The sequence below is a fragment of the Megalobrama amblycephala genome, linkage group LG14, assembly GCF_018812025.1.
Source record: "Megalobrama amblycephala isolate DHTTF-2021 linkage group LG14, ASM1881202v1, whole genome shotgun sequence".
NCBI lineage: Eukaryota > Metazoa > Chordata > Actinopteri > Cypriniformes > Xenocyprididae > Megalobrama > Megalobrama amblycephala.
The window spans coordinates 29548483-29571643 of NC_063057.1; the positions used below are offsets into that span (position 1 = coordinate 29548483).

At 36.8% G+C, this 23161-nt stretch overlaps 2 protein-coding genes across 3 annotated transcripts; both read left to right on the plus strand.

The window, feature by feature from the left end:
* Positions 1-93: 93 nt before the first annotated feature.
* Positions 94-7060, plus strand: LOC125245128 (gastrula zinc finger protein XlCGF8.2DB-like). Of its 2 annotated transcripts, none has more exons than XM_048155604.1 (3): positions 94-197; positions 635-776; positions 3772-7060. In XM_048155604.1, the coding sequence occupies exons 2-3, from the start codon at positions 698-700 to the stop codon at positions 4839-4841; spliced, it is 1149 nt and encodes a 382-aa protein (XP_048011561.1). In that variant the 5' UTR covers positions 94-197; positions 635-697; the 3' UTR covers positions 4842-7060. The 2 variants fall into 2 exon arrangements, with proteins under 2 accessions (XP_048011561.1, XP_048011560.1); XM_048155603.1 differs by having other exon boundaries at positions 100-174.
* A 3540-nt stretch (positions 7061-10600) lies between these two features.
* On the plus strand, positions 10601-19428 carry LOC125245131 (gastrula zinc finger protein XlCGF8.2DB-like). Its single transcript, XM_048155608.1, has 3 exons — positions 10601-10733; positions 11344-11578; positions 17797-19428. The coding sequence occupies exons 2-3, from the start codon at positions 11392-11394 to the stop codon at positions 18645-18647; spliced, it is 1038 nt and encodes a 345-aa protein (XP_048011565.1). The 5' UTR covers positions 10601-10733; positions 11344-11391; the 3' UTR covers positions 18648-19428.
* Positions 19429-23161: the final 3733 nt, after the last annotated feature.

Below are 23161 nucleotides of genomic sequence, written 5' to 3' on the forward strand. Positions count from 1 at the left end.
ATTGACCCAGACATTACAGTTTTTCCTTTTAGACAAAATCTCACATTATTTGTTTATATTGTGCTATGCATTTTAAACAGCAGCGTGCGAACAGGACTTTTATTTTGGTGTTGTGACGTGACGTCATAAAGACGCGCCGCGATCCTGCAGCTGTTGTGATTCGGCTGAAGAAAGGTTTGTGTTTAAAGCGTTTAAAGGTATATAAACCGTCCATTCAACTTTAGCGTTTTACAAACGATGCTGAATTAGTAGTTTATTATTGAATGTAACATATTATTGTTTTAATTGCGTTGTTTTTGTGAGTAAAGCGCATCCACACACGAGTAACAGTGGCGTCTCGTTTCTCTCTTTTTTTTATCGTGAGTTTGTCAATAACGTGTTTAACGAAGACTTAAACCAATAGAAAATGTTTTCATTAAAGTGTAGTATATGTGATCTACAAAGCATTACATGCCATAAATACCTACATTTGAACTTTAATTATAAATTGTGTTGGTCTTGAGAGTTGTTGTTTAATCAGGTGAATTTAAGTCCATTATACTCTCACTCTGATTCTCTTACTAGTGTACTGAACTAGATCTGATTGAGACACACATTTATTTTTCTATCTGATAATTATTCTCATCTTAAACAGGACAGAAAGATACAGGAATACTCCCGCTGAAGCGACTGAGATCAGTCTGACACTATTGTAAAGATGGCGTTTATTCAAGAGGAGATCGAAGACATAAAGGTTGAAGAAACAGTGACGCATGAAAATACTGAGGAACAAACAGGTTGGTTTCATTCTCAAAGCTGAACTTGGTTACTGACATTCTTCCAAATATCTTCCTTTGTGTTCAGCAGAACAAAGACATTCATACAGGTTCGGAACAACTTGAGGGTCAGTAAATGACAGACATCACATGACCTGACAAATACAAATGCTGCCTTCAAGTGAACCTGAGAAGATCCTACCTTCATGTTGGTCATTCATTATTACAACTAGGGTTGGGAACCGAGAACCGGTTCTCATCCGGAACTGGTAGTGTTTTTTGAAAAGAACCGGAACCGTGCACTGAAAAGCCCTCACGCTACTCCTATATATCAGATATCATTGCAGAGAGAGTTACACAAAGCTGCACGATTAATCTTTAAAAGATTGCATTCTCGATTTCATCACCCACATGATCTAATTCCTAAATGACAATTCGCCTGTTATATTAAACCTTTGACAAAAATAAAATTGCGACATTCAAATCTGCGTCGCGCTGCCGTTAATAGAAAGAGCAGTGTCGTGTAGATATAAACAGCTTCACAAACAATCTTTTCAAACGCACAGTATCATTATTTGTGTGTGACAAATATTCCAATTATAACAGAAGAATACAAAAGTTTATTATTCAGATAGAAACGCCGATGTTACAGATTTAAAATATAATAAATTGCCTTCTGAAAGTGACTGGACTTTCAAATAACAACTTTATCAATTGGATTGTTACGCCACTAGGTGGCAACAAATTACTGTTAAAAATGTGTCTATCACTGAATCATTCTTTCAGAAACAAATGAAGTCTTTATGAATCCAACTTACAAAAATATTGTTTCACCTGTCTGGATCTTACATGTGTGTTCAAGCATCTTATCTAATTTGTGGTAACACTTTACAATAAGGTTAATTTATGAACTAACCATGAGCAATACATTTGTTACTGTATCTTTGTTAATGTTAGTTAATAAAAATACAGCCGTTCATAGTTTGTTCATGTTACTTCACAATGCATTAACTAATGTTAACACATACAACTCTTGATTTTAATAATGTATTAGTAAATGTTGAAATGAACATTAACAAAAATTAATAAATGCTGTAGAAATGCAGTTCATTATTAGTTCATGTTAATGTAGGCCTGATGGTAACTAATGAACCTTATTATGAAGCGTTAGCGAATATGAGATTAGCAGTCTGTTAAGTTAATTTTACAAGAATAATAAACACAAAAAAGACTGTTTGAGTTGAGTATTTAGCATTTTTCCCTTACTACTATTTTTTTATTAGTTATTTAATTATTTTAATGGAACCGGAATCGTTAGGCAGAACCGGAAAATTTCTTACGATTCCCAACCCTACCTTCCACAGCAGGTTTGGACACACTTGGTATAGGAGCTAGCATAACATGTTGTTGGTTTTGATGCATTACATACCTAAATGTTTTGGGGCCAGATTTACTAACAAACCCTCTTTTGGCGTTAAAAAACTACTGTTGGAATTTAACCTGTTAACTGTCACCCCCACTTTTTGTTTTAGACAAGAAAATGCACTATCCAAACTTAAATGGTTGTAATTCAAGAATACTTTGGCGTATAGACATAATATAATATATATTTTACAAAACAAGTTTTACTCTAAAACTGCAAGGAAATCAAAGCCAAAAATTGGCAAAAAGTTGTGTTCCAAATTTCAGGTTGATATCTCAAAAAATGAGCTTTCAGTAAGATTTTGTTTTGGCGCAGTACCACACTTTTTCACTAGATGACAACCAAGCTCCATTGGTGACCATATAAAGGCGCCTCCATTTCCATATGGCTTAAGTGATCTGAACCATATATTTCCATAATTTTCATACAATTTATGAAGTAGACATCCTATATAGAAGTAGTATGGGAAGTTTGGCAGAATTTTATATGAATTCAGCCTCTAATAAACATAAAAACAACATGTATGTGGGTTATAGATCGCCGCCACAATCATAAATGTGTTTTTTTTTTTTTTTACTATTAAAAACATTTTCAGACCTTTTTTTCTCAAAAAATTGAATGAATGTTATCTTTTGAACTCTTGGCATGAAAACAAACGTTTCAACCAATATTTAATTATTTTTCATGTTCATCGCTATTTCAAAATAAAGGTCTGAACATGCCTTATGAGAATGAAAATTTGCTTGTTGCAAATTGATAAATTACTGCTCCTCTGTAATTTATTTTGAAAATCAACTAGAGATTCTAAGCTTTCAAATGATATATAGTTTCTCAAGATTAGTTTAGGTTTAGTATAGTATATTACTGTTTTAAATATGTAATGGCTGTGGGCCCACCGGTTGCTCGTGACAGTTAACAGGTTAATAAAAACACACAGTGCAAAATTAGCACTGAAAAGGCGTGGACTGAGTTTTTTGTGATTGACCTTATTGCCTATGCATTTGTAGGAGTTTCCCATTCAGACACAAAACGTATCGGAGGAGAGTGTTTACAAAAAATCATGCAGCACTAATGATTTACTAATGTTTATGCTAGTCAATTTACTGGTATTTGTACCATTATTTAATGCCCCAAAAAGCACATCTTAACCCATTTTGTGACATGGCTGCAATTTTTGCTGCTAGGAGAACAGAGAGCGTGTGGTAGAAATGAGAATATTTTCCACTCGTATTCATTTCTTTGGAATGCAAGAGGAAGATGTTATCCAAACATATGGTTTGCCAAGCCAATGTGTTTGTCATATTACATGTAACAAGTTGTGACTGTGTCTACCTGCACCTGACAAGCATCAGCTCTGCTTATTTGCGACCCAACGCTAATTTGCACTGCTCTTGGAAGATTGCTTTGGTCATTATGTAAAGGATTTGACTTCGTCCATGTTTTTTAATTTGTGCGTCAACAGTAGGTCACACGCAAAACTTGTCTCATGTTAATTTGCCCCAGTTAGTAAATCTGGCCCTTGATGTCTGTTGTATTGTGCCATTAAATTGGGAAAAAATTTTTTTTTTTTTTTTTTTTTTTTTTTCACTTTAGCCCTAATGGTAATGAAAGAGGAGACAGAAGAACTCAATGAAACTGAAGAGAAAGATCAATATGAGAATCTTCATGATTTCATAACTGGAGAAAAACCTTATAGTTGTTCGCAGTCTGAAAAGACTTCCACACGAAAAAAATCTCTCAAGAGTTTCAATCAACAAAGAAACCTTAAAGACCACACGGGAGAGAAGCGTTTCACCTGCCAACAGTGTGGAAAAAGTTTTGCTCAACATGTAAACCTTACAATCCACATGAGAATTCATACTGGAGAAAAGCCTTACACATGCCAACATTGTGGAAAGAGTTTCAATCAACATGGAAACCTTACAGTTCACATGAGATTGCACACTGGAGAGAGTCCCTTCACCTGCCAACAGTGTGGACAAAGTTTCAAACATAAAGTAAGTCTTAACATGCACATGAGAATTCACACCGGAGAAAAGTCTTACTCATGCAATCAGTGTGGGGAGAGTTTCGCTAAACGTGTAAACCTTAAAGTCCACATGAGAATTCACACTGGAGAGAGCCCATTCACCTGCCAACACTGCGGAAAAAGTTTCAGCAAAAAAGGAGACCTTAATTGCCACCTGAGAATTCACACTGGGGAGAAGCCTTACACCTGCCAGCAGTGTGAGAAAAGTTTCACTCATAAAGGAAGCCTTGACTGGCACATGACTGTTCACACTGGAGAAAAGCCTTTCACATGCCCTCAGTGTCGAAAACGTTTTGCTCAACATGGAATCCTTAAAGCCCACATGATGATTCACACTGGGGAGAGACCTTTTACCTGCCCACAGTGTGGAAAAAGTTTCCATCATAAAGGAAGTCTTGAGAGTCATATACGAATTCACACTGGAGAGAAGCCTTACACATGCCAACAGTGTGGAAAAAGTTTCAATCAAAGTGGAACCCTTAGAGTCCACATGAGAATTCACACTGGGGAGACCCCTTTTACCTGCCAACAGTGTGGACAAAGTTTCAATCGTAAAGAAAGGCTTAAAAGGCACATGAGAATTCATACTGGAGAAAAGTCTTACACCTTCCAACAGTGTTTAGAGTCCATATGAGAATTCACATTGAATAGAACACCTACACATGCCCTCAGTTTTTACATTAACGGTAATGAGCATGAGAACGACTGTACATTTCTCTTTTTATACAGATGACATGCTCCAAAAAAAGTTAACGGAGGCTGCAATGGCAGAAAGCACACCCTGTTTGTTTTCTTTATTTTACAAAAACAATGTTTTGTTCTGATTGTATGTGGACACAAATAAAAGTAAATCCTTTCAAATGATGTATTGCTTATTGCTTACTTAAGCTGGACAAAAGCCAATAGCCTTCATCCGAGAAGGGGAAAGGAAGCAGGCTAACCCTCTACCCTCAGATTCCAGCCCATTAAACGCAGAGACTCACTTTCCCAATAGTGATTGCTGTGACCAATCTGCGCCCAGACCTAGTGTTGTGGTCCATCTCCTGCCGTCGTGTATTCATTGTTGAACTAACGGTCCCTTGGGAAGATGCCATCGGTGAAGCATAGGATAGGAAAAAGCTGCACTATGCCACCTAGGCAGCTGAGGCAGAGGAAAGGGGCTGGAGCTTGAAGGTGTGTCCAGTGGAAGTTGGCTGCAGGGGCTTTGTTTCCAATTCTACTTCAAGGCTTCTGAAGGAAATGGGCATCAGAGGGCAGGCCGATAGGAAGACCATCAAAGAACTTGCCACAGTTGCTGAAAGGAGCAGTCACTGGCTGTGGTTGAGAAGAAAGGAGACAGCGTGGGGAATAAAATGACCACTCCATCCCCTTGCGACACACCAATGTCTGATCAGCCTGTGGTGGGCCAGGCTGGGCGGAGGGTGTCTTGTGGTAAACGGCCAAAACAACTGAAGAAGCCAAGGTGCACAACTGAAGATGTATTGTATAGGAGGAAACATCACTAAGGGGTCACCAACGAACCCCCCAGCCAAGATGATGCCTCAAAACCCTTTCAAGGCAAGTATCAGACTGAATCAGTTGGGATTGCAACATCTAGTCCTTATCTGAATATAAAACTATGTTGGCAGTGCACTACAAATCAACTGGTTTTATGCCTTTATTTTAACCCATATAAACAGACAAGGACTAAGAGATTTCTTATCCTGTAATGCAGGCCAAAAAACATAGCAGTGTAAGGGTTAAACTGTAAACCATGAAGAGTGTAATGGTGCGTTCACACCAGACGCGAATAAAGCGTTAAGTGCGAGTGATTTACATGTTAAGTCAATGCAAAGATGCAATAGACATCCTGCGGTGCGAATTACATGATTCGTGCAATTGACGCGGCGCAAATTGAGCGTTTCAGGTGTTTGACGCGTGATTCGCGTGAATTGCGCAAGTTGAAAAATCTGAACTTTGGCGAAAATTTGCACGGCGTTAACCAATCATGAGCTTGCTCTAGTAGTGACGTGATTACGACGTAGTGAGCAGAGGCAGAAATGAACAACAATGGAGGACAAAATCATCGTCGCTGTACGATACATCTTCATACTTTTATAGAAACAGGAATAAAAAGGATCTTGCTTGGAAGAAAGTGAGTGAAGAGGTCGGACAATCTGGCAAGTTGTAAAAAAAACGTTCTTTACTCAATTTGAGCTATATATATACATATTGAGACTACAAGCTAGCTGGCAAATGGAGCTTATTCGCCATATTTTACAGCTACTTTCCTGCTGACGAGTTGATGTGTTTATTCAGAGGAAGTGTGCAGAAAAGAGACTGGAGCTGCTGGCAGAAGCCCCTCTCATGATGCGAATTTGCGTCTGTTGTGAAGTGAATTTCACGCGTGAATGAAGCGAGTAAACTTAAAATGTCCAAGCATCCAACTACACGTGAATAGTGTGTTATATTTGTGCAAGTCGTGTCTGGTGTGAATGCCCCATAATTCAGAAACACACATAGAGGCAGAGTGAGACCTAAGGATTAGTTGTAAACTGTTTACTAGTCAGTTAAGAGTCAGAAAATGTAACATTTATGTAAGCAATAAGGTACTCAAGGCTGTGCTATATCGTGAATAAGTCACAGCTGAAGGGCGTTGTTAGGCTCGACACGAAGTGGAGTAACCCCTTCAGCAGTGACTTATTCACGATAAGCGAAAGGCCTTCCTTACGCCTGAAAAAATAGTGCCTGACTGTGAACAGCAACAGAAGTTACATTATTACACCATTAGATGGCGGCAAAGACTGTCTTTATGAGTGTGTCAGACAAAAGTGAAGACTTTTACATTGAAAAGACTGAATTGTTGTGAACACGGAACAAGACGCAACTGACAAATGCTTTGACTAGCGCTGTCAGTCACGGGAAAACCCCTTAACTGTTAAAAAGACAAGATAATACATCGGACATTTAAACATTTTTTTTATTTTTATTATGAACATAAGACTGACCTGAAGGAAAATGCTAAATCTGAATGCAGGTAATAAACTCGCTCAATCGATCTCTTTCTCACAACACTCTTCTACATAATACAGTAAACTTCAATGAACAATATCAATTGAGAACAAACAGTTTGCATTGCTAAGAGTGGTTGCTAAGGGTGTTGTGTAGTGATGCACAGAACCATTGGGTGAAGCGGTCATAGCCGTGTTTTATCGTGAATAAAACAGCTATTGACCAAGGACAGGAACTAACCATTTTATAAACAAAAATAAAGTCAAAATTATGACAACGTTATTTTTGATCATGTATAAATATATATCCAAATGCAATACCTGATAAAAGGATTATGTATGAACAATTTCAGTACAACAGCACCACATAAAAGCACTCACCTCGTCTCCCCAGGTTGTCCAGTCTAGTTAAGACATTATGAACTACTTACCTATGATCTCCAGCGTCTGTATCTCCTTGTGTCTCCTAGTCCTTTGTGTGAGTTCCCCACACTTACCATTTAGCAAGGTGTGTGCTTCAGCCATCAGCCATCCACGATTCCCCACATCTGTAAGAAAATGACATTTCAGTTATCCAAATGCCATTTATTGACTGGATAATGACATTTCAATATTATCCAGTCATTGTAAACATTCTTTGTACCATTGACTCATCAGTTTTTGTGCCATATTGGTCTGTGCTGTAAAACAAAGAACCTGTTACAGCATTTCTCTGTGACAGGCACGTGTCTCTGCAACATTTCAGCTGTACATTAAGTATAAATGGTTGATAGATTAATAAACACAGTGAATGCAATGTATGTTTATGCTGAAATATAACTAAATAATTGTATTTTGTCGTGATGTGTTTTGAGCTGGTTTGTGTGATTCTGTTTCATGCTTCAGAATCTCTATTAAAGGAACATTTTGTTTTTAAACAATAAGTACATTTCATTTTTACATGGGTCATTCCTAGTATGCGGTAACAATTTGGCTTCAAACGTGTTGGAAAAAAGGGTACATGATTTTCATGTTTTTAGCATTCTACCAAAACCATGACATGTTTGACTAATAGGAATACATATTGGTCAAGCTCAAGGACTCAAAAAATAATAATTATGGGTAGATTGTTCAGACACTGGCCATGAAAATATTCCACCCTGTTAGGGACATATACAGAGTTATCACAGCATGTTAATAATGTAAATGTTAAACAGTATTGAGCTTTTCATGGATGGTATATGTCACTTAAGGCAGGAACACACCAAGCTCAGTGTTCCGCACCGTCTGCTAAAGTTGGTCCTCGTTGGCTATTTTCTGGCTGATTCAACATGTTGAATCGGCGTCAGAGCTTGTCGGTCCGTCGGGCCATCTGATCATTCTGATTGGCTGTTCAGCTACTGCCACCTGCTGGTTCGGAAAGGCATTTCATCTTACGCAGGCGCAGAACTGACGTTCTATTGGCTGTCGAGTGTCAGTTTGGTGTGTCAGGGCAACTTTGGACACAGACGCTGCCGACGTGAGCCAATCCCACAGTCTGCTTTCATCGCCACTGGTTCGTCGCGTCGGCTTGGTGTGTTCCTGCTTTAATGCCATCTCAGTATATTTTATTTATGAAACAAAAACAAAACAATTATTGATGAATAGAATATGTCTTGATTATTAAGAACAGGTACTTTTTTGTGCCCTTTTTTGCCAATAGGGTGGTAAATAATAGAAAAATTTTGCTCAAAAACATATATATGCTGTTAATGCTCCTCACCTCACAAAATAAGACAAAAGTATGGCAAACATTTAACGTTGCTGTCAAATTATTATTTAAAATGACTAACAGGGTGGAAAGGAGCATAACAGGGTGGAACAGAGTATAACAGGGTGGAACACCAGTGTTAACAGATTCTAACAGTGGATGAGCTTTCCATCATTGTCCTGCATGGTGTCCCATCTGCAATGTGTGGAACTGCATCTATATAATATTGTTTCAAAACAATTAAAAAAAATCCAGATTTTTTTATTTTAATATTTCCCCGCTCACCATAGTGGGTGGGTCTTTTTTTTTTACCCTCCAACCAATGACTCCAACCTAGCTTAAGGGTTCTGAACCGTATATATAATTTGCTATATACACAAAATACTATTTATTCTATTAGAATTTCCACCCTGTTTCACATTCCACCCTGTAAGGTCTGTAAACCTAACAGGGTGGAAAATTGAGGTAAGTTAGCCACAGCTCTTTGAGTGATCAACATTTAAGAACAGAACTTTTATAACTATGTCAGATTTGTTTTTACATTTTTACACATTCTCCATAATATAGCCTAACAGGGTGGGACAAAAGGACTGAGAGTTGAAGCTTACCTCAGTTTGTACAGTTGAATTCCAGCAGGAAAAAGAAATGTCACTTCTTGAAAATGGTCTCAATGAAATTGCAATCGGTTTTGGAAGGAGAGACATTACATACTAACAGGGTGGAAGATGACTTCAGGGACATGGTAATTGAGGAAAATTGTAAAAAAAAAAAAAAAAAAAAAAAACTATATTTTCACATGATTTATAGGTATGATTAGAGGCAGTTTAGCCTAGTCTATAACATAATTTAAAAAATATTTTGAGGTTTATCTATATTCCTTGTGGAAATTGATTGCTTTGTACTGAATATATGGTACATTATATTTGTGTAATATAATTGATTGCTTTGTACATTTCTTAAAAATATGTGTCTCATTTTAGAGAAAATATGAGTAAATAAATCATTGAGACAGTAAACATCACTGTATAACAGGAATGACCCACATAGTAGTTAAACACACCTAATAAAACGTTTTGCAATATAGTGTTAAAACTATTGTATAAAACACACAACATTTGAATTGTAATACAAAAATATATGATGTTTGAGAGTGTATAGAGACCCTTAAAAGCTTTTTTCTATGGCTAATGGCTATAATTTTTTTATCATTTATCATTAATCAGTTTATGGCTTTAAAATAAAAAAAAGTGACACATAATGTCAGTATTTGTTGAAGGATTGAATAATATAAATAAATCTAATCAATCATAATGTTTAGACATTTTATACCTATTTTCAGGAATTTTTAGACTCAAATGTCCACTTTTTTAAAATGAGAAAAACACTACCTTTTATGCGTTTCAATACTGACACAAGAATAAACTCTGCTTTTAAGTACTTTTAAAAAAATATTTGTCACTATTTGCATTTTAACCTAATTTGTATCTGGTATAAAATGTTTTTATTTATTTATTTTTTTTAATTTACAGCCAAATATCACAGGTTTTCTCTTTAGACAAAATCTCACTAGTAGTTTCCTAATATTTTCAGCACATAATTGGACAACATACATTTAAATTAGTTTTTCACCAATACTTTAAACTCTGAATTTCTGTCAGCTCTTTTGTTATTCATACATAATGTTCAATGTAAATTTCTATACATTTTAGACAGCAGCATGTGAACAGGACTCTTATTTTGGTGTGGTGGTGTGACGTCATAAAGACGCGCCGCGCTCCTGCATCTGTTGTGATTCGGCTGAAGAAAGGTTTGTGTTCAAAGTGTATAAACTGTTCATTCAACTTTTACTAGCGATGCAGAATTAATTGTTTATTGTTGAATGTAACATATTAATGCTTTATCTAAAGTGTATGTTGTTTGAGTAAAGCGCATCCACACACGAGTAACACAACAGTTGTCTAATTTCTCTCTCTTTATCGTGAATCAGTTCATCATAAACATGAATTCAGTCACTGGCAGATAGTGATGGAGAAACTGAGCTTTTTTAAACTCCGAGTCAATTGAATCAGATGATTCACAAAATTATTTGCTGGCGTCACGTGCTCGTCAAAACAGTTTTAATGCAACTGGAACACAAGCGTGTTTAATGAAAACTACCAGTAGAAAATCTGACTATTAAATGTGATCTGCAAATTATTAAATGCCAAATATAAGTCATAAATACCTAAATGTGAACTTTCATTGTTATTTTATTAATTTGTAGTGCTAGTCTTGAGTGTTTTTGTCATTAAAGTACATTAACTCTCATTCTGACTCTCACCAGTGCGCTGAACTACTGAACTAGAGCTGATTGAGACACACACAGAGATTTATTTTATTTTTTTCTTTCTATTAATTATTTTTTATCTTGAGCGCAGAAAAACTCCTGGTGAAGTGACTGAGAGCCACATGACACTATTATAAAGATGGTGTTAAATGATATAAATGGTATTAAAGAGGAGAGTGAAGACCTGAGGATTGAAGAAACATTAAGAGTGAAACAAGAAGAAACTGAGGAACAAACAAAGATGCCGTTTATTAAAGAGGAGAGTGAAGACCTGAGGATTGAAGAAACATTCAGTGTGAAACAAGAAGAAACTGAGGAACAAACAGGTTGGTTTCATTCTCAAAGCTAAACTCAGTCATTTGATCCTCATTAAAATCTCCAGGGGCCTCATGTATAAAACTTTCCGTAGATTTCACCCTAAAAGTGCGCGTACACATAAAAGCCAGATTTTCCGTATGCACAGTGGTTTTTAGATTCATAAAACAATGCTTACGCAAGAACTTGAGCAAAATTCCCTTCAAACCTAGTCAGCTGTAGATTGTGCGTACATGAATCTCTGCCTCGTCTCCTCCCCGAAATAACCATATGTGACCCTGGACCACAAAACCAGTCATAAGGGTCAGTTTTTGAAATTGAGATTTATACTTCATCTGAAAGTTGAATAAATTAAGGGATAGAACAATATTTGGCAGAGATACAACTATTTGAAAATCTGGATGAGGGTGCAAAAAAATCATAATATTGAAAAAATCGCCTTTAAAGTTGTCCAAATTAAGTTCTTAGCAATGCATATCCACTTATGGTGTATTTATTTATGGTACGAAATGTACAAAATATTTTCTTGGAACATGATCTTTACTTAATATCCTAATGTTTTCTGGTATAAAATATATATATATATATATATATATATATATATAATTTTCTATGACCATTCATTGTATTGTTGGCTATTGCTACAAATATACCTGTGCGACTTGTGACTGGTTTTGTGGCCCAGGGTCACATATATGGAGCTTACAACGCCTAGTTTTACTATGCATTACATTATCTGCATATCATTTCCATGCATATTCCCATCCATGTGGCACTGTGTTTAAAGGCGCAACACAAGACATGAGGAAAATATGACAATAAATGCTGTCACATTACATTGCTAAAAATTATTCACTCTTCTTGTCTTGTTTTAGAAAAAAAAAAAAATCAAAATTGTATAAAATACTTTACAGGGAAAGTTTTCAATGAAAAATTATTCTCTTTCTTTTCCACTGGCCAAACAGTATTTTTATTTGTTTTAAACAAATCAAATTTATGCAATTTTGCCTATAAGGTAAACATATATTTTAGGATCTTTATGTATTTTTTATGGAAACGGATAGCATTGTAAATAATTGCCTGACTCAGCGTGTCACTGAGAAAACATTTTAAAAATAAAATGTAGGGTCTGTATCTTACAGATTCCTTCCAAATCTGTCCTTCAAATATAATGGCATTTTTCAAAATATTGAAAAGACCATGAAATGGGTTATCTTTAGGCTACTGCCTGTGCACGACACCAGCAGCACACCTGCGTTCAGCAGAGGTTGTACAGTACTGTGTGTGTGTGTGTGTGTGTGTATTTGTGCAAAAATATTTTCTCAGAACAGTTCTGCTATTTGGAACACAATTTAAAGCGAAATGATCATGTGCGAAGCAATCCTCGCTGTTAAAACATTAAAAAGCAGCCTTCCATAGGACAAGTTTTGAAAAGTAGTGCATCCACTATATTTCTATTTAAATTAATATAAAATGTTGTAACTTCTGTATAATGATTTCATGTAATTTCACTGCTAAACTCTAGGAGAGTGGCATATTTAATCTAAATGTGGAAATTAAAATTTTTAAATGGAAAACAGAGTTTAAAATGACTGTTTACTTAAAGGTCCCGTTTTTCGTGTTTTTTTTAAGCTTTGATTGTGTTTATAGTGTGCAATATAACATGTGTTCATGTTTCGCGTGTAAAAAAACACAGTATTTTTCACATAATTTACTTATCTGTATACCGCTGTTTCCACTGTCATAAAAAGGGCTGATGACTTCCTTGTTCTATGAAGTCCCTCCTTCAGAAATACGTAACGAGTTCTGATTGTGCCAGCGGTTCCTGTGTTGTGATTCGACAGCAGCTTCTGCTCCATTTTTCAAGAATAATCTTTGTGCAAATCCGGCATTAAACTGATTGAGATTGAGGAAGCTGTCCTCAGCAAAATGTGCTGCACATAGTTTTACATGTGGATTATAATTTTCGGGAACCGAGTTAAACATAAATTGTAACCATTGATCTCTAAGTACAGCGTCCCTGGGAAGGCCAAACAAAGGTGATTGGACTGCGGGATGAAAATAACAGCGTTTCGACGACATGGCGACAAACACACTCTACAAACGCAACTCTTGTGTATTCCTGTGGGCGGAGGTTAGTCAAAAAACTGTTTTAGTGACGTCATTAAAGAAGGAAGTAGAGGGATGTAGTCCAAACTGGCCGTTCGATGTAGGCGACTTCTGTTAAATAAAATATCTCGCTTGGCATTGAACTTTGAGCTTTAAAATTTTACAGATTTTATTTATACTCTAACAACAACATTACACACTAACTAAAGTTTGAAACATGGGATCACGAAGAACGGGACCTTTAATTTGTGTATACGCATGGAATCCCAAGCCTGCCAAAACTAAAAATGCATGTATAAATAAATATACAAAGAAATGTTAAATATATAAATAAATAAATATATTATTAAATATACATAGAAAAAAAAAAATGTAAATAATTATTTATATATTTATTTCCTTATGTATATATTTTTTCCACAATTATTTATTTTTTCTTTTATTTATTTATAATTTCCACGTTTGAAGGTGCCCTAGAACACTATTTCACAAGATGTAATATAAGTCTAAGGTGTCTAAGGTGTAAAGGTGTCTAAGGTGTAAAGTTTCAGCTCAAAATACCCCATAGATTTTTTAATATACAATGTTTAACTGCCTATTTTAGGACATAATTAAATATGCGCCGATTCAGTGCGTACATGTCCCCTTAAGAAACAATTGTAACTTTAACCACATTAGCAATACATTAGCAACATGCTAATGAAACATTTAGAAAGACAATTTACAAATATTACTAAAAATATCATGATATCATGGATCATGTCAGTTATTATTGCTCCATCTGCCATTTTTCGCTGTTGTCCTTGCTTGCTTACCTAGTCTGTTGATTCGGCTGTGCAGCTCCAGATGTTAATACTGGCTTGTCTAATGCCTCGAACATGGGCTGGTATATGCAAAAGTTGGGGGGCGTACATATTAATGATCCCGACCGTTGCGTCACAGTCTGTGTTATGTTGGACCAGTGCGGTTTGGAAAATGAATGGTGATTGATTCAGCCGCGGGCGCCATCTCTTGGCGAGACGTGGGAATTCATTCAGCCCGTGACTCTCACCATGTATTATGGGGATTCTCAAGCTGTTGAGTGTGCATCGGCTGTAAACTCGTTATTGCAGTGCATTGTGGGATTGAATGAGTGCACTCAACGTCGTCCACTATGGTTGTGTACCCCACTACAAATGGCTGATCCCTCAAATAGTGCCCTATTTAAGGGTATAGGGGACGATTTCAGACACAGCCTATTTAGCCGAAAGTATTGGGACACCCCTCCAAATCATTGATTTCAGGTGTTCTAATTTCTTCCATGGCCACAGGTGTATAAAATAAAGCACCTAGGCATGCAGACTGCTTCTACAAACATTTGTGAAAGAATGGGTCGCTCTCAGGGGCTCAGTGAATTCAAGTTTGTGATAGGCCACGTAAAATCACAGAGCGGGGTTAGTGCATGCTGAGGCTCACAGTGCGCAGAAGTCAACTTTCTGCAGAGTCAATAGCTACAGACCTCCAAATTTTGTGTGGCCTTCAGATTAGCTCAAGAACAGTGCGTGGAGAGCTTCATGGAATGGGTTTCCATGGCCAAGCAGCTGCATCCAAGCCTTACATCACCAAGTGCAATGCAAAGCATTGGATGCAGTGGTGTAAAGCACACCGCCACTGGACTCTAGAGCAGTGGAGACGTGTTCTTTGGAGTGATAAATCATGCTTCTCTGTCTGGACGATGGACGAGTCTGGGTTTGGTGGTTGCCAGGAGAACAGCACTTGCCTGACTGCATTGTGCCAAGTGTAAAGTTTGGTGGAGGGGGGATTATGGTGTGGGGGGTTTTTCATGGGTTGGGCTTGGCCCCTTAGTTCCAGTGAAAGGAACTCTTAATGCTTCAGCATACTAAGACATTTTGGACAATTTCAGACAATTTCATGCTCCCAGATTTGTGGGAACAGTTTGGGATGGCCCCTTCCTGTCCCAACATGACTGCGCACCAGTGCACAAAGCAAGGTCCATAAAGACATAGATGAGCGAGTTTGGTGTGGAGAAACTGTTTGGCCTACACAGAGTCCTGACCTCAACCCAATAGAACACCTTTGGGATGAATTAGAGCGGAGACTGTGAGCCAGGCCTTCTCGCCAACATCACTGCCTGACCTCACAAATGCACTTCTAGAAGAATGGTCAAAAATTCCCAAAAACACACTCCTAAACCTTGTGGAAAGCCTTCCCAGAAGAGCTGAAGCTGTTATAGCTGCAAAGGGCCAACTCGATATTAAACCCTTCGGATGAAGATTGGGATTTCATTAAAGTTCATGTGCACGTAAAGGCAGGCATTCCAAAACTTTTGGCAATATAGTGTCGCTATCAAGCATTGAGGCCGGTGTGCCAGAAATACAAGAAGTGTTGATACTGGAATGAATGATTTGGATGGGCAGTATGGCCAAAATCTTATATCATGGTTTAGGGCTACTCTTCATTCCGGACAATGCCATAGAACATTGTCTGGTCTAGGTTTGTAATGTCCTGCACTGGCAAACATGAACAGCAACATCTTCAGCCGATCTGATAACAGGGACTCTACAATGGAAAGGCTTGTTATTTCCCATTATTAATTATTTGATTGAATGGGCTTGCATTTGATTGAGATTTGGACAGCGGTCAGAACACGGAATGGATCGAACCAGAGCACATATAGGCTACAGTGAAGTGTGCACAATATGACAAACGCTTAAAATACTACACATATTACTAAGATCCAAAATAAAACTAGGCATCGTTTACAGTAGAATTTCTAAACAAACATTCTAAAACACTTAATGTGAAAAACGCTTAATGGCTTAATAAACAGTGATATTAACAGACCAAACTCACTAAACATCATAATAATAAAGTATACTATGTTCAAAAAAACGTTTAATAATACATTAAGCCTTTTCCTCCCATAGAAAACCGTTTTTAAGAAAAATTCACTAAATGATACACTAATAAAGTATACTATTTACAAAAAAAATCAGATGATCCCTGAACATGATCTCAACGTTTTTTAAGATCACTGTTATCAAATCAAGGGCTTAACAAGTTATTAAATGCTTTGAGATCATATTCAGGGCTCATCAGATTTTTTTGTACATAGCATACCATAGTAATTTTTTCCTACTATGGAAGTCAATAAGGAATGATATCTGCATGATTACAAACATTCTTCCAAATATCTGACTTTCTGTACAGCAGAACAAACAAATTTATACAAGTTTAGAACAACTTGAGGGGAGTAAATAATGACAGAATTGTATTTCTTGGGTGAACTATCCCTTTACTTTCTTTAATTCCTATGTTAACAATAAGGGTGTCCTAACTTATCACCCATGGGTTTTACATTTTGGCCTAGTTTTAAATAATGACATGGTGTGATATGCCATATCTTAATTTGTGTTCTGAAGATGAACGAAGGTCTTACGGGTGTGGAACGGCATGAGGGTGAGTAATAAATGACAGAATTTTCATTTTTGGGTGAACTAACCCTTTAAGACCAGATGATTTCCTAACTTTTTTTTACATTACTGTAGGTTAGTGGCCATCCAGAGCAGGTTTGGACACCTCTGGTATAGGATCTAGCATAACATGTTATTGGTTTTGATGCATTACATACCTAAATGTTTTGGGGCCAGATTTACGAATGGCTTGCACCAACGCAAACCCTCTTTTGGTGTTAAAAAAAAACTACTGTCGGAATTTAATAAAGAGAGACAGTGCAAAAGTGAGTTGTTTTTATATATATATATATATATATATATATATATATATATATATATATATATATATATATATGTGTGTGTGTGTGTTTGTTTGTCAGATTACATGTAACAAGTTGTGACTGTGTCTACCTGCACCTGACAAGCATCAGCTCTGCTTATTTGTGACCTTTATTTGGTCATGATGTAAAGGATTTGACTGCATCCATGTTCTTTAATTTGTGTGTCAACAGTAGATCACACACAAAACTTGCCACTCCCATCTGCGCATTTGAGGAAATGTGCTGCATTTAGTAAATATGCCAATTTGCCCTGTTTAGAAAATTGATGTCTGTTGTATTGTGCCATTAAATGGGAAAAACTTTTATTTGTTTTTTTCTCTTTAGCCCCAGTGGTAATGAAAGAGGACAAAGAAGTACTCAGTGAAACCGAAGAGAAAGATCAATATGAGAATCTTCAAGATTTTATAATTGGAGAAAAACCTTTTCGGTGTTTGCAGACTGAAAAGACTTCCAAACAAAAAAAAGCTCAAAGAGACCGCACAGGAAAGAATCCCTTTACCTGCCAACAGTGTGGACAAAGTTTCAGTCATAAAGAAAGTCTTAACAGGCACATGAAAATTCACACCAGAGAAAAGCCTTACACATGTCAACAGTGTGGGCAGAGTTTTGTTCAACGTGTAAACCTTAAAGTCCACATGAGAATACACACTGGAGAGAGTCCCTTCACCTGCCAACAGTGTGGAAAAAGTTTCAATCATAAACCAAATCTTAACAGGCACATGAGAATTCACACCGGAGAAAAGCCGTACACCTGTCAAGAGTGTGGGGAGAGTTTTGCTCAATGTGTAAACCTTAAAACCCACATGACAATTCACAGTGGGGAGAACCCTTTTACCTGCCAACAGTGTGGAAAAAGTTTCACTCGTAAAGAAAATCTTGACAGGCATATACGAATTCACACTGGAGAGAAGCCTTACAGATGCCAACAGTGTGGAAAAGGTTTCCATCAACATGGAAACCTTAAAGTCCACATTAGAATTCACACTGAAAAGAGTCCATTCACCTGCCAACAGTGTGGACAGAGTTTCAATCATAAAGTAAGTCTTGACAGGCACATGAGAATTCATACTGGAGAAAAGCCTTACACGTGCCCTCTGTGTGGAAAAGGTTTCAATCGTAAAGAAAGTATTGACAGGCATATGCCATCAGTGTGGGGAGAGTTTTGCTCATCATGAAAAGCTAGAAGTTCACATGAGAATTGGAAAAATGGAAAAAGTTAATGGAAAAAGTTTCAATCATAAAGCAAGTCTTAACGGGCAAATGAGAATTCACACCTGAGAGAAGCCTTACACCTGTCAAGAGTATGGGAAAAGATTCACACATAAAGGAAGCCTTAACTGGCACAAGGCTATTCACACAGGAGAAAAGCCTCACACATGCCCTCAGTGTGGAAAAAGTTTCCATCAGTGTTGAATCCTTACAGTCCACATGAGAATTCATACTAGAAGAGCCCCTTCACCTGCCAACAGTGTGGACAGTTTTTCAATCGTAAGGAAAGCCTCAACAGGCACATGAGTATTCATACTATGAACTAAGAAGTTTCACTCAAACAGGAAACTTTAACAGGTACACAAGAATTCCCACCAGATAAAAGCCTTACATCTGCCAACAGTGTTTAGAGAGTTTTACTCAACGTGGAAACCTTGAAGCCCACATGAAAATTCACACTGAGGAGAGCCCTTTTACCTGCAAACACTGGAAAAAGTTTATTGGGGCTATATCAGTGCATCTCTAACATTAATGGTAATGAGCTCACACAAGAATGACTCTCTCTTTTCATACAGATAACATAAACAGAATATTTGTTTGTTTTGAATTAGATCATTCGAAATTTGACTCTTAAATGTTTCTATAAATATAATGGTCATGTCTGTGTGACAAATAGTTTTGTTTTTTTTTCTTAATTTTTGTGACATGCAATTGTATGTGGACGCAAATAAAAGATTCTTTACAGTTTCAAATGATGTATTGCTTTTATCTGTATGACAAAAATGACAAGAGTATTTTAAGTCAAAAAATGCTTAAAGGTTAAAGTCTAAAGTATATGCCTATTCCTGCATTTTGTTCTTCTTTGGATTTAACTACACAGCATACACAACAGAATGATGAACCTCCAAAACAAAATGAATTATGTTAAAGCTGTAACTTTTTTTTTGGTTAAAATGATACAAAGATTTTGTGCAAGTACATAACCAGCCAGTAATCAAAACTATCTCTTTACCTTAATCTGATTCACAACGGTAAGCTTGTAATAAAGTTTTCTAATTCGAGTGGTACTAAAAGGTATCGGCAGGAAATTCAAGCATGCAGCCATGCATCTTTGCATCGTTACGTCATATGCTAAAAAGTTGGGAAATTTGGCGCACTGATAGAGGCCAGTCTCAACTGTGTCCATAGCAAATTTGGAGTCTCTAACTCAATCCCTCTAGCGCCACCACCTGTCCAAAGTTTCACTCATGTTTATGCTAATAACTTTTGAAACGTAAGGGCTAGAAACAAAAACATTTCCACTTATTCCTTGGCTTGACGATTCGAATGCACCCTATGATGTAATTTTCCGTCGTGAATTTTCCTGCCATTTTGATTTTTTTAAAACTCCTCCTAGGCCGTTACTCCGATTTGTACAAAAATTGAACCAGACCATCGAGACCATGCCAACAAAAAGTTATCAAAAGCTTTTGTGATAGAACCATCCGTTCTCAAAAACTGCCCAAATGAATTCGACAAAATGTTCGCCAAATCAGATTTGAGGCTATATCTCCACAAAGTTTTATCGTATTAAGACCAAACTTGGTACGTCATCACAAGCATGACCGGAGGCAACATGCAGAGTTTTGACACAGCGCCACCTTCTGGCCAGGAGATACAAAAAATGGCTATTTTTGCTTATAACTTCTGATGGGTTTGTCCAAAAAATCATAAATCTGGTCTCGTTAGATTCAGGGCATCATGCCAAGTCAAATGATATCCAATTTTCTCATATCGACCATTTTTAATTTTGTGCTAAAATGCTGTATTTTATGAATGCATAAGCGTATTGTTATGAAACTCGGTATGGGTCATCAGTACAATGCCCTGAAGGAGCCTGAGAAGTTTTGGACCAGTGCCACCTAATGGACATTTTTTTTCCCATATGTTTATAACTTTTGATGTGGTTGACTTGTTTTCACGGGAGTCACATCCTTAGACTTCTGAAGCCTTGCCGAGTTCAACGATACCAAACATACTAGGTTTTGACTTAAGGTTTGTGTCTTTTTGTCTTCAATATCTTTGAAACAGTCCAGATGAAACAAGCGTAGAAAACACTGAACCTAAGCTATTTAACTAAATGTCAAAACATTTTTAACTAAATGGCAAAAAAATCAAAGTCATCCATGGGTCATTTTTTATGCTCTCAAACACATAATTGTCTATAACTCCAAAATGAAATGAGATATTTTCACCAAATTTGAGAAGCAGATGTATGGACTCACTCTGAGGACACTTGGTGGGATTGTGCCTCTTGGTGGCACTATAATAAAAAAAACATGAAACTGCCATTAATAACAATCCAGTATTATGATATAAAATGCTTTATTATATGAATACATTGTTGTTCCATTACAAATCCAGTATGTGTCATCAGCACCATGTTCTGAAGTTTCTAATAGTTGTGTGTGTAATGCTGAGAACACTGATGCCAATTTTGTCAAAGTCTGGCTAGACCGACCGTCTCCTAGTCAGAATTTGCTGATTTTCTATTGGAGATAAAGTCCTTGTTGTTGGTGATTTTAATATCCATGTATATAATGATAAAGACGCATTGGGATTGGCATTTACAGACATTCTAAACTCTATTTGTGTTAGAAAACAAGTGTCAGGACCCACTCATTGTCGTAATCATACTTTAGGTCTAATATTGTCACATGGAATCGATATTGATGCCATTGAAATTCTGCAGCAGGGCGATGACATCTCAGATCATTATTTAGTCTTGTGTATACTACATTTAGCCAAGGCAGCAAAGCCGCCTCCCTGCCATAAATATGGTAGAACCATCACTTCTACCACTAAAGATTGCTTTATAAATAAAGAAGATTAGGGAAACTAATCCAACACCATGGTACAACAAGCACACTCTGGCCCTTAAGAGAGCTGCCAGAAAAAAGGAGTGCAGCTAGAAGTTTTTCACATTTCGTGGAGAGAGAGAATGATTGAGTACAGAAAGGCCTTAAAAACTGCTAGATCTGCTTACATCTCAAATCTTTTAGAAGAAAATAAACACAACTCTAGGTATTTATTTGATACCATGGCTAAATTAACGAGAAATAGAGCTTCAACTTCTGATGTTTCCAAACAGCACAGCAGTAATGACTTTATGAACTTCTTTGCTTGCAAGATTTACAATATTAGAGAGAAAATTATAACCATGCAGCCGTCTACTACAGTATCACGTCAGTATCACTGTAGTGTCCTTGAAGAAAAATTCAATTCATTTGTTGCTTTAGGACAGAAAGAATTGTCTAAATTGAAAATCAAAATCATAATCATATGTTACACCCTTTACTGACTAAGCTATTAAAAGAGATGCTTCCAGAGGTCATAGATCTTCTTCTTAATATTGTTAATTCAACTTTATCACTAGGATACATACCAAAAAAAATTAAGCTGGCTATCATTAAACCTCTTATTAAAAAAACACAACTTGATCCTAGAGAATTAGTAAATTAGAGGCCGATCTCGAATCTACCTTTTCTGTCAAAAATACTAGAAAAGGCAGTATCATCACAATTATGTTCCTTTTTAGAAAGAAATAATATCCGTGAGGATTTCCAGTCAGGATTTAGACCGTACCATAGTACTGAGACTGATCTCATCAGAGTTACTAATGATTTGCTCTTATCATCAGATCGTGGTTGTATCTCTCTATTAGTGTTACTGGATCTTAGTGCTGCATTTGACACTATCGACCACAATATTCTTTTTAAATAGACTCGAAAATTATGTTGGCAGTAGTGGAATTGCACTGTCATGGTTCAAATCATACTTATCTGACCGTTATCAGTTTGTAGTAGTAAACGAAGAGATGTCATATCGATCACAAGTTCAATATGGAGTACCGCAAGGCTCAGTACTAGGACCGTTGCTTTTTACTCTGTACATGCTACCCTTGGGAGATATCATTAGGAAGCATGGCGTTAGTTTTACTGTTACGCTGATGATACTCAGCTCTATATTTCTTCGCGCCCTGACGAAACTTACCAATTCACAAAATTAACAGAATGCATAGCTGATATAAAAAATTGGATGACGCTGGTGAAGCTGCTTTGAGACAATATGTATTGTGAAAAGCGCTATATAAATGAAGATGACTTGACTCAATTTGGACTGTTTCGCCTTTTAGACAGAATTTCACATATTACTTTGTTATTGGTAGTTACTCTCAGTATATCAATGTACAACATGTACTGTGTATATTTCTTTTATCAATGTATTCTGATCATAAATTTCTATCCAATTAATTTTTTATGCACTATACAGGACTTTTATTTTGGTCTGGTGGTGTGATGTCACAAGGCTGCGCCGTGCTCCAGTGTCTGATTTGGCCATAGACTGTAAAAAAAGATGGACGACGCGACGCCGCTTCCTTCCATTGTATTGAACTGAAGCCAAAATGGGCTGATGAATGGGCGCTGACACGTTACGCAAT